This window comes from Schistocerca cancellata, chromosome 8 (genome assembly GCF_023864275.1).
Source record: "Schistocerca cancellata isolate TAMUIC-IGC-003103 chromosome 8, iqSchCanc2.1, whole genome shotgun sequence".
Taxonomy (NCBI): domain Eukaryota; kingdom Metazoa; phylum Arthropoda; class Insecta; order Orthoptera; family Acrididae; genus Schistocerca; species Schistocerca cancellata.
Genome location: NC_064633.1, coordinates 360,391,891 through 360,405,067, shown reverse-complemented (window position 1 = coordinate 360,405,067; position 13,177 = coordinate 360,391,891). Strand labels below are relative to the sequence as shown.

At 39.0% G+C, this 13,177-nt stretch overlaps 1 protein-coding gene across 1 annotated transcript in view; it reads left to right on the top strand.

Annotated features, from left to right (window-relative positions):
- LOC126095180 (protein mesh) overlaps window positions 1-13,177 on the top strand; it is a 267,125-nt gene that overhangs the window by 179,019 nt on the left and 74,929 nt on the right. The window contains exon 15 of the mRNA XM_049909911.1: window positions 3,351-3,487. Within this exon, the coding sequence (XP_049765868.1) occupies window positions 3,351-3,487 (137 nt within the window). The remainder of the gene's footprint in view (window positions 1-3,350; window positions 3,488-13,177) is intronic.

The window sequence follows — 13,177 nt, the reverse complement described above, 5'->3', positions numbered from 1 at the left end:
AATTATTGAAGCAGATGTATAGGATACTACATCTAAAAGCAAGATAAGGTTGTAATTTATTGTTTACAGGATGACAAATTCTCTGTTATGAGAAAACTGAAGCAATAACATTCCAAGACAGTATCTACATCTACATATATACTCTGCAAACCTCCGTGAGTTACATGGCAGAGGGTATGACACATTGTACTGGTACCTAATTAGGGTTTGCTCCTGTTCCATTCACGTATGGAGCACAGAAGGTACAATTATCTGAATGCCTCTGTGTGTGCAGTAATTATTCTAATCTTATCCTCATGCTACCTATGTGAACACTACTTAGGGGGTTGTATTATATTCCTGCAGTAATCATTTAAAGTCAGTTCTTGAAACTTTGTTAATAGACTTTTTCAGTATAGTTTATGTCTACCTTCAAGAGTCTTCCAGTTCAGTTCCTTCTGTATCTCTGTGACACTCATCCATAGATTAAACAAACCTGAGACCATTCATGTTGTCCTTCTCTGCACACATTCATTATCCCCTGTTACTCCTATCTGCTATGGCTCCAAGATGCTTGATCAATATTCTAGAACCAGTCACAAAAGTGTTTGTAAGCAATCTCCTTTGTAGACTGATTGCACTTCCCCAGTATTCTACCAATAAACTGAAATCTGCCACCTGCTTTACCTATAACTGAACTTATGTGACCATTCCATTTCATATCCCAGCAAAGTGTTACATTCAGGTATTTGTATTAGTTAGTCAATTCCAGCAGTGATCATTGACAATTTAGTCATAGGATGTTATGTTTTTTTGTTTTGTGAAGTGCAAAATTTTACATTTCTGAACATTTAAAGCAAGTTACCAATCTCTGTACCACTTTGAAATATAATCAAGAGAGAAACAGATCAATCCTTCCAGTTACAAGATCTAAATATAAATTTAATGATAGTACAAAAGTCTTGGGGTCACTGTAGACTGTTGTATATTGTGAAAAACACCGTTACTACAATAAGCAGAAAATTAAATACGATTCCTTTTGGTCTCTGATATTTAAAGCCACTGGCTATTGCAGGTTTTAGACAACTAGCATAATTTTCATACTTCTATGCCTTAATGGTATCAGTAACCAAATATGGAAATAAAAATTTCAAAAGTCAGCAACCAGACTAACAATCCATGGCGGAGGACAAGACATCTACAGTTCACATGTCAAATAACTTTAAAACCTTCTGCACTTTTTGTACATATATAAAGTAACAGTCTTTCCTTAAGGAAAAATGGGAAGTTAATACTGCACTGTTCCCTTTTAATATTTCTATGTTCAGTTGGAGTTAGTTGTCTTGTCTTTGGTCTGAATGTCAGCACCTGGAATTAAATTCTCTTCTGACCTTGCTGCTGCAGTTATTGTGGACTTTTCTTCCACTGCAACTGTGCTTAAGCTGGAATTGAGAGCTTCAACTTATCTGTCCTGCCATGAAGTCACTTCTCATTGTTACAGTGTTTGCTTTTACTCAATGATGCACCACACTTCTACAGACCCATTGCAGTCGCAGCTCCACCTTGAAGACATGCCCCAACCATCCATATGCATATCACATGCAAAAGGGATAACAAAAAACCTACAAACAGCTCTCTATGCTTAATCATTAAACTATTATCTGCTTTAATGATCATAACCATCAATTGCTGGCTAGGTGGACACAAGCTCATTTTGCCGAAGTGATTCATAACACCACAATTCATATACCTGCATGCTACTAAAATCTGTCTAAATTTAAGATTATCACACCATAACAGCACCATTTGGAAGAAGGACAGTTTGCCAATTCATATTCGTAATACCAGTGTGAAAGAGAAATTTAAATGTGCCTTTTATAATGACCTCCCTACCAACTGAGGTACCCTGAGGTGACAAAAGTCACGGGGTAGTAATATCCATATACATAGATAGCAGCAGTATTGTGTATGCAAGGTATAAAAGAGCAGTGCATCGGCAGAGCTGTCATTTGCACTCAGGTGATTCATGGTAAAAGGTTTTCAGCGTGATTATGGCTGTATGACTGGAACTGGCAGACTTTGAATGTAGAAAGGTCATTGGAGCTGGATGCATGGGCCACTCCATTTTGGTAATTGTTAGGGAAGTCAAGTGTCAAGAGTGTGCCAAGAATACCGAATTTCAGTCATTATCTCTCACTACGAACAACGCAGTGGCCGATAGCCTTCACTTGATGACCGAGAGCAGCGGCATTTCCTTAGATTTGACACTTTTTGAAACAACCTCAGAAATCAATGTGAGACATATGATGAACATATCCTTTATCCTTTAGGAGAGTGCAATGAAATTCAGCATTCATGGGCTATGTCAGCAGATGACTGATGTGAGTGCCTTTGCTAACAGCTTGTCATCACCTGCAGTGTCTCGCCAGGGCTCATGGTCATATCAGTCGTATACTAGATGACTGGAAAACTGTGGCCTGGTCAGATGAGTTCCGATTTCAGTTGATAAGAACTGATGGTAGGGTTCGAATGTGATGTAGACCCCACAAAGCCATGGACTTAAGTGTCAACAAGGCACTGTGCAAGCTGGTGGTGGTTTCATAATGGTTTGGGTTATGTGTTCATGGAACAGACTGGGTCCTTTGGTCCAGCTGGGCCTGTCATTGACTGGTAGTGGTTATGTTTGACTACTTGGAGGCCATTTGCAGCCATTCATAGATTTCACATACCCAAACGATGACAGAACTTTTATGGATGACACTGCACCATGTCATCAGGCCACAATTGGTTTGAAGAACATTCTGAACAGTTTGAGTGAATGATTTGGCCATCCATCAAACGTTTATGGGGCGTAATTGAGAGGTCAGTTCATGCAGAAAATCATGCGCCAGCAACACTTTTGCAAATATGGATGGCTATAGAGGCAGCACAGCTCAATATTTGTGCAGGAGACTCCCAGTGACTTGTTGAATCCATACTATGTCAAGTTGCTGCACTTCACTGGGCAAAAGGAGGTCCAACACAATGTTAGTACATATCCCATGACTTTTTGTCACCCCGGTGTAGTATTAAAACTGCTTAGAACCACATTTAATTTATAAACTTGGAACTTCTTATCACAGAACTCTTGATTCCATACTTATGTTATATTCTCATACTTCTCTTAAAATTAATTAACAAATGAGAAGTAGTCATATTTTTCCTTATTCTCAGACAGAAATTACTATGTGTGGTTTCTGTTATTATTATTATATTGTATTATTACTACCCAAATTTTAATATTTTGTCAATTATGATTTATGCTTTGATTTGAGAGCATCTTTCAAATTGTAGTTGCTGATTTTGAAAGAATGCTTTCTATAATTTTGCAGGTGTGACTGTGTACACTCCAACATATCTTATTAACCAGTCAGAAGTTGTCATTATGTTCCAGTCAGGAACTGGTGTTGAAGTTGTTGAGAACAAAGGATACCTAACAGCTAGAGTGTACTTACCCTGGACATTAATTGTGAGTTATAATAATAATTTTTTTTATTTATTTTTTGTTATGTGTAAAATAGTTGGACAGATGAGTGCTGTTGTTTACTTTGTTGTTGCAATACATTTCTCATTGTTGTGTTGGACTATTTTCAGACGAAGATTCATAGCATGTCTCAAGTGAATGAGTATTTTGTAAACATCTTCAACTTTTGTAGTCTTGCATTTTGCGTGTTACATGAACATATGGGAAGGAGTATGCAGTTTCTCATAGCTAACTAAAAGTTGATTCATGTGAATATTTCCCCAGCATTGTTTGTTGTTGATGTTCAAGCACATGTCAAGTTGAAAACTGCTCCATCCAATGGAAAACTCATTATCAGTTTTATGGATTCATAGGGTGTGGTCAGTAAATTCCATGAAAAACATGCATAAAAGAATGTACTGTATATTTATTTATAGTGTTGAAATTTCCTGGGAGATTAAAACTGTGTGCCGACTGAGACTCGAACTTGGGCCCTTTGCCTTTTGCGGGCAAGTACTCAACTATCTGAGTCACCCAAGCACGACTCACAGCCTGTTCTCGGAGCTTCAATTCTGCCAGTACCTCATCTCCTACTTTCCAAACTTCACAGAACTTCTTCTGCGGACCTTGCAGAACTAGCACTCCTGGAAGAAGGGATATTGCAAAGACATGGCTTAGCCACAGCCTGGAGGATGTTTCCAGAATGAGATTTTCACTTTGCAGTGGAGTGTGTGCTGATATGAAACTTCCTGGCCGATTACAACTGTGTGCTGTACCGAGACTCGAACGTGATGGTAGAGCACTAGCCTGCGAAAGGCAAAGGTCCCGAGTTTGAGTCTCGGTCCAACACACAGTTTTAATCTGCCAGGAAGTTCCATATCAGTCCACACGCCACTGCAGAATGAAAATCTCATTTTGGAAACATCCCCCAGGCTATGGCTAAGCCATGTCTCCGCAATATCCTTTCTTCCTGAAATGCTAGTTCTGTAAGGTCTGCAGAAGAGCTTCTGTGAAGTTTGGAAAGTAGGAGATGAGGTACTGGCAGAATTGAAGCTGTGGGGATGGGTCATGAGTTGTGCTTGGGTAGTTCCAGATGATAGAGAACTTGCCTGCGAAAGGCAAAGGTCCTGAGTTCGAGTCTCGGTCCAGCACACAGTTTTAATCTGCCAGGAAGTTTCATATCAGTGCACACTCTGCTGCAGAGTGGAAATCTCATTCTGGTATTTTTAGTGTTGTTATCTACACTGGGATTGTATCCCACAAACAATGAATAAGTGAATGTATTTCAGATTAATATTAACTTAGCTTGTACATTTAAATAGCTAGTACTAATAAATAAATTGAATATCAACAGTTCATTTCTGGTACCCACATATTCAGTGACTGAGGGAATGGCACTATAAATATGACCTAAGACTTTCAGAAAGAAAACTGACATTCTACGGATTGGAGTGTGGAATGTCAGATCCCTTAATTGGGCAGGTAGGTTAGAAAATTTAAAAAGGGAAATGGATAGGTTAAAATTAGATATAATGGGAATTAGTGAAGTTTGGTGCCAGGAGGAACAAGACTTTTGGTCAGGTGAATACAGGATTATAAATACAAAATCAAACAGGGGTAATGTAGGAGTAGGTTTAATAATGAATAGGAAAATAGGAATGCGGGTAAGCTACTACAAACAGCATAGTAAATGCATTGTTGTGACTGAGATAGATGCAAAGCCCACGCCTACTACTGTAGTACAGGTTTATATGTCAACTGGCTCTGCAGATGACGAGGAAATTGAAGAAATGTATGATGAAATAAAAGAAATTATTCAGATTGTGAAGGGAGACGAAAATTTAATAGTCATGGGTGACTGGAATTCGTCAGTAGGAAAAGGGAGAGAAGGAAACGTAGTAGGTGAATATGGATTGGGGGTAAGAAATGAAAGAGGAAGCCACCTGGTAGAATTTTGCACAGAGCACACCTTAATCATAGCTAACATTTGGTTCAAGAATCATGAAAGAAGCTTGTATACATGGAAGAAGCCTGGAGATACTGACAGATTTCAGATAGATTATGTAATGGTAAGACAGAGATTTAGGAACCAGGTTTTAAATTGTAAGACATTTCCAGGGGCAGATGTGGATTCTGACCACAATCTATTGGTTATGACCTGTAGATTAAAACTGAAGAAACTGCAAAAAGGTGGGAATTCAAGGAGATGGGACCTGGATAAACTGACTAAACCAGAGGTTGTAGAGAGCTTCAGGGAGAGCATTAGGGAACGATTGAAAGAATGGGGGAAAGAAATACAGTAGAAGAAGAATGGCTAGCTTTGACAGACGAATTAGTGAAGGTAGCAGAGGATCAAGTAGGTAAAAAGGTGAGGGCTAATAGAAATCCTTGGGTAACAGAAGAGATATTGAATTTAATTGATGAAAGGAGAAAATATAAAAATGCAGTAAATGAAGCAGGCAGAAGGGAATACAAACGTCTCAAAAATGAGATTGACAGGAAGTGCAAAATGGCTAAGCAGGGCTAACTAGAGGACAAATGTAAAGATGTAGAGGCACATATCACTAGGGGTAAGACAGATACTGCCTACAGGAAAATTAAAGAGACCTTTGGAGAAAAGAGAACCACTTGCATGAATATCAAGAGTTCATGTGGAAACACAGCTCTAAGCAAAGAAGGGAAAGCAGAAAGGTGGAAGGAGTACATAGAGGGTCTATACAAGCATGATGTACTTGACGACAATATTATAGAAATGGAAGAGAATGTAGATGAAGATGAAATAGGAGATACGATACTGCGTGAAGAGTTTGACAGAGCACTGAAAGACCTAAGTCGAAACAAGGCCCCCGGAGGTGACAACATTCCATTAGAACTACTGACAGCCTTAGGAGAGCCAGGCCTAACAAAACTCTACCATCTAGTGAGCAAGATGTATGAGACAGGTGAAATACCCTCAGACTTCAAGAAGAATATAATAAGCAGGTGTTGACAGATGTGAAAATTACCGAACTACCAAACTATCAGTTTAATAAGCCACGGCTGCAAAATACTAACACGAATTCTTTACAGACGAATGGAAAAACTAGAAGAAGCTGACCTCGGGGAAGATCAGTTTGGATTCCATAGAAATGTTGGAACACTTGAGGCAATACTGACCCTACGACTTACTTTAGAAAATAGAAAATTTCTAGCATTTTTAGACTTAGAGAAAGCTTTTGACAATGTTGACTGGAATACTCTCTTTCAAATTCTGAAGGTGGCAGGGGTAAAATACAGGGAGTGAAAGGCTATTTACAATTTGTACAGAAACCAGACTGCAGTTATAAGAGTTGAGGGTCATGAAAGGGAAGCAGTGGTTGGGAAGGGAGTGAGACAGGTTTGTAGCCTCTCCCTGATGTTATTCAATCTGTATATTGAGCAAGCAGTAAAGGAAACAAAAGAAAAATTTGGAGTAGGAATTAAAATCTATGGAGAAGAAATAAAAACTTTGAGGTTTTCCGATGACATTGTAATTCTGTCAGAGACAGCAAAGGACCTAGAGGTGCAGCTGAATGGAATGGACAGTGTCTTGAAAGGAGGATATAAGATGAACATCAACAAAATCAAAATGAGGATAATGAAATGTAGTCGAATGAAATTGGGTAATGTTGCAGGAGTTAGATTAAGAAATGAGATGCTTAAAGTAGTAAATGAGTTTTGCTATCTGGGGAGCAAAATAACTGAGGATGGTTGAAGTAGAGAGGATATAAAATGTAGACTGGCAATGGCAAGGAAAGCATTTCTGAAGAAGAAGAAATTTGTTAACATCGAGTATAGATTTAAGAATCAGGAAGTCTTTTATGAAAGTATTTGTATGGAGTGTAGCCATGTATGGAAGTGAAACATGGACGATAAATAGTTTGGACAAGAAGAGAAATGAAGCTTTCGAAATATGGTGCTACAGAAGAATGCTGAAGATTAGATGGGTAGATCGCATAACTAATGAGGAGGTATTGAATAGAATTGGAAAGAAGAGAAATTTGTGGCACAACTTGACTAGAAGAAGGGATCGGTTGGTAGGGCATATTCTGAGACATCAAGGGATCACCAATTTAGCATTGGAGGGCAGTGTGGAGGGTAAAAATCGTGAGGGAGACCAAGAGATGAATACACTAAACAGATTCAGAAGGATGTAGGTTGCAGTAGATACTGGGAGATGAAGAAGCTTGCACAGGATAGAGTAGCATTGAGAGCTGCATCAAACCAGTCTCAGGACTGAAGACCACAACAACAACAAGACTTTTTCAGTGGGCTTCACTATTTTGATTGCTTTCATGATCTTAGCAAATTTATTAAAATGTTTTAAGCTCATGTAAAATATTTCCTTGTGGATGAGTTCCATGTTACTTTGGTTAATATGAGTGATTTTATTAAGTCTGGTATTACTGTATTTACCTCCCAGATGCGTCATTTAGAAATACAAATGAACATTGGATATGCTTTTAAGCCCTATTGCCTGTATCATTTATGTTTTTATATTCATTTAAATGTTCCTCTAATGTAAACACATTTTAGCAAAAGTATATTAAATGCTGTGAGTAGAGGTTTACATCATTATCTTCTTCTAAAGGTTATTTCTTGTTTTTGTAGCTACTCTTCTTATTTTGTGCTGTCATCTTCATTTCTTAATAATTTTGGCATTTTGATACTCTCAACAAATCTTTGACTCTTTTCTTTGTTTTGCATTCTCTTGGTTCTCAAAAGTTTTCCCTTGAAAATGTGTGTTAAAACTTATTGTGTCTAAATAACTATTAAAAAAAATTGTTTTCCTTTTTTGGATAGCTGTTATGAGGTTTTGCTAATTGATTTCTTTCAAAACATCTTCATTCTTCCTTGTTAAGGGGCTCCAGAACACCCTATACTTCCAATGTTAAAATAACGCTTATAAATTACATCTTTCCTCACAAAGTATTTGAGGTAGGAAGTTGAACTTTTTACAGATTATTTATTGGAATATGGGCTACAACTTAACACAGGGATTTTACAAAATTTTAGTTCAGTTATTAAAGATGATTTTTTTTTTCAATTGTAATGAAAATTCACAACATTTTTTTGCAATTTTTTATTTATATATTCAAAAATATACAGTTTTTTGGAAAAAGGCTGTGTTAAATTATGCAGAAGGTCCTGTGTAACATTTACTGAAAGTTTGAAACAAATATGTTTGGAAGATCCTTAGAAAACATGGAATTAGTATGAGAAAATAAAAGTTTTTGGAATCGAGTGACAAAGATTGGATTAACTTTTTAGTGCATTCCAGGTCCATAGGATGGATTATCTTCATCCTCTGCAAACTCCTCCTCCAGCTTCCTCTTGTTCCTCCTCCTGTTTACTCTTGCTTGTATTTCTAGACTCTTTACAGCCCTGTCTGCAGCCCGAAGGCATTCCTTGTCTAAAGCAAGCATCGCTCGTACCATGTTAGAACCTATCTTCATTCCCAAATTTCTAAATACCTTGCACCTTACAATGTTGCCATCATTGAAAGTCGCAACAGCATGACATTACCCCTTCTGTCCTTGCTGTGGTGAATGCTGTCATCAGAAATGACCAAGACATTCCACTCATGTTGAGCATTAGTCACAGTACAGCTCATAGCATCATGACAGAGAACTGAAATTCTGAAAAATCTGTGCGCAGTGGGTTCCCCACAGCCTGACGGAAGACCAGAAGTTGAACATAATGTTGACATTACTGCAGCACATGGAATGGTATCATGACAAAGGATATCATTTCCCATCTCGTGATGTCACCAGAGATAAAATATGGTGTCATCGTTTTGAGATAGAGGGTAAGCATCAGAGCCAAAAATGAGAGCACCCCCACCAAAAAAATCCAAAGTGACTCCAATAGCCCACAGCTCATTGACTTCCTGGAACACAGTACCACAATTAACGCACAGCAGTATGTGGACACTTTAAAAATTGAAGCATGCCATCAAATCCAGATACCCAGAATTTTTGATGGACAGTATCATTCTGTTGCAGGATAATGTCTGTCCACATGTTGCCAAGGTTGTCTCAGCTACGTTGCAGAAGGTTTGCTGGAAAGCCCTTTCACATTCTTCATACAGTCCCGATTTCTCATCAAGTGGTTTCCACCTTTTTGGTGCACTAAAGAAAGAGCTTCATGGCCAGGACATAGAGCTTCATGCCTGGATACAGTCACGGTTTTGTGGGCAACTGCAAACATTTTTCCATGCAGGCATTGACCATCTTATCTCACAGTGGGATAAATGTATTAACTGTTAAGCTAATTAATTTTGAAATAATAAACAATTTACACCCCCCGCCCCCCATGAACCATGGACCTTGCCGTTGGTGGGGAGGCTTGCGTGCCTCAGCGATACAGATAGCCGTACCGTAGGTACAACCACAACGGAGGGGTATCTGTTGAGAGGCCAGACAAACGTGTGGTTCCTTAAGAGGGGCAGCAGCCTTTTCAGTAGTTGCAAGGGCAACAGTCTGGATGATTGACTGATCTGGCCTTGTAACGATAACCAAAACGGCCTTGCTGTGCTAGTACTGCGAACGGCTGAAAGCAAGGGGAAACTACGGCCGTAATTTTTCCCGAGGGCATGCAGTTTTGCTGTATGATTAAATGATGATGGCGTCCTCTTGGGTAAAATATTCCGGAGGTAAAATAGTCCCCCATTCGGATCTCCGGGCGGGGACTACTCAAGAGGATGTCGTTATCAGGAGAAAGAAAACTGGCGTTCTACGGATCGGAGCGTGGAATGTCAGATCCCTTAATCGGGCAGGTAGGTTAGAAAATTTAAAAAGGGAAATGGATAGGTTAAAGTTAGATATAGTGGGAATTAGTGAAGTTCGGTGGCAGGAGGAACAAGACTTCTGGTCAGGTGACTACAGGGTTATAAACACAAAGTCAAATAGGGGTATGCAGGAGTAGGTTTAATAATGAATAGGAAAATAGGAATGCGGGTAAGCTACTACAAACAGCATAGTGAACGCATTATTGTGGCCAATATAGATACGAAGCCCACACCTACTACAGTAGTACAAGTTTATATGCCAACTAGCTCTGCAGATGACGAAGAAATTGAAGAAATGTATGATGAAATAAAAGAAATTATTCAGATTGTGAAGGGAGACGAAAATTTAATAGTCATGGGTGACTGGAATTCGAGTGTAGGAAAAGGGAGAGACGGAAACATAGTAGGTGAATATGGATTGGGGCTAAGAAATGAAAGAGGAAGCCGCCTGGTAGAATTTTGCACAGAGCACAACTTAATCATAGCTAACACTTGGTTTAAGAATCATGATAGAAGGTTGTATACATGGAAGAACCCTGGAGATACTAAAAGGTATCAGATAGATTATATAATGGTAAGACAGAGATTTAGGAACCAGGTTTTAAATTGTAAGACATTTCCAGGGGCAGATGTGGACTCTGACCACAATCTATTGGTTATGACCTGTAGATTAAAACTGAAGAAACTGCAAAAAGGTGGGAAGTTAAGGAGATGGGACCTGGATAAACTGAAAGTACCAGAGGTTGTACAGAGTTTCAGGGAGAGCATAAGGGAACAATTGACAGGAATGGGGGAAAGAAATACAGTAGAAGAGGAATGGGTAGCTTTGAGGGATGAAGTAGTGAAGGCAGCAGAGGATCAAGTAGGTAAAAAGACGAGGGCTAGTAGAAATCCTTGGGTAACAGAAGAAATATTGAATTTAATTGATGAAAGGAGAAAATATAAAAATGCAGTAAATGAAGCAGGCAAAAAGGAATACAAACGTCTCAAAAATGAGATCGACAGGAAGTGCAAAATGGCTAAGCAGGGATGGCTAGAGGACAAATGTAAGGAAGTAGAGGCTTGTCTCACTAGGGGTAAGATAGATACTGCCTACAGGAAAATTAAAGAGACTTTTGGAGATAAGAGAACCACTTGTATGAACATCAAGAGCTCAGATGGAAACCCAGTTCTAAGCAAAGAAGGGAAAGCAGAAAGGTGGAAGGAGTATATAGAGGGTCTATACAAGGGTGATGTACTTGAGGACAGTATTATGGAAATGGAAGAGGATGTAGATGAAGATGAAATGGGAGATACGATACTGCGTGAAGAGTTTGACAGAGCACTGAAACACCTGAGTCGAAACAAGGCCCCCGGAGTAGACAGCATTCCATTGGAACTACTGACGGCCTTGGGAGAGCCAGTCCTGACAAAACTCTACCATCTGGTGAGCAAGATGTATGAAACAGGTGAAATACCCTCAGACTTCAAGAAGAATATAATAATTCCAATCCCAAAGAAAGCAGGTGCTGACAGATGTGAAAATTACCGAACAATCAGTTTAATAAGCCACAGCTGCAAAATACTAACACGAATTCTTTACAGACGAATGGAAAAACTAGTAGAAGCCGACCTCGGGGAAGATCAGTTTGGATTCCGTAGAAAAATGTGAACACGTGAGGCATTACTGACCTTACGACTTATCTTAGAAGAAAGATTAAGGAAAGGCAAACCTATGTTTCTAGCATTTGTAGACTTAGAGAAAGCTTTTGACAGTGTTGACTGGAATACTCTCTTTCAAATTCTAATGGTGGCAGGGGTAAAATACAGGGAGCGAAAGGCTATTTACAATTTGTACAGAAACCAGATGGCAGTTATAAGAGTCGAGGGACATGAAAGGGAAGCAGCGGTTGGGAAGGGAGTAAGTCAGGGTTGTAGCCTCTCCCCGATGTTATTCAATCTGTATATTGAGCAAGCAGTAAAGGAAACAAAAGAAAAATTTGGAGTAGGTATTAAAATCCATGGAGAAGAAATAAAAACTTTGAGGTTCGCCGATGACATTGTAATTCTGTCAGAGACAGCAAAGGACATGGAAGAGCAGTTGAACGGAATGGATGGTATCTTGAAGGGAGGATATAAGATGAACATCAACAAAAGCAAAATGAGGATAATGGAATGTAGTCGAATTAAGTCGGGTGATGCTGAGGGAATTAGATTAGGAAATGAGACACTTAAAGTAGTAAAGGAGTTTTGCTATTTGGGGAGCAAAATAACTGATGATGGTCGAAGTAGAGAGGATATAAAATGTAGACTGGCAATGGCAAGGAAAGCGTTTCTGAAGAAGAGAAATTTGTTAACATCGACTATAGATTTAAGTGTCATGAAGCCATTTCTGAAAGTATTTGTATGGAGTGTAGCCATGTATGGAAGTGAAACATGGACGGTAAATAGTTTGGACAAGAAGAGAATAGAAGCTTTTGAAATGTGGTGCTACAGAAGAATGCTGAAGATTAGATGGGTAGATCACATAACTAATGAGGAAGTATTGAATAGGATTGGGGAGAAGAGAAGTTTGTGGCACAACTTGACCAGAAGAAGGGATCGGTTGGTAGGACATGTTCTGAGGCATCAAGGGATCACCAATTTAGTATTGGAGGGCAGCGTGGAGGGTAAAAATCGTAGGGGGAGACCAAGAGATGAATACACTAAGCAGATTCTGAAGGATGTAGGTTGCAGTAGGTACTGGGAGATGAAGAAGCTTGCACAGGATAGAGTAGCATGGAGAGCTGCATCAAACCAGTCTCAGGACTGAAGACCACAACAACAACAACAACAACAAACAATTTACTTACTTTTTTTCTTTCTCTCATTTTCATTTGATTGTCCCTTATATTTAAATTATCCTGCTC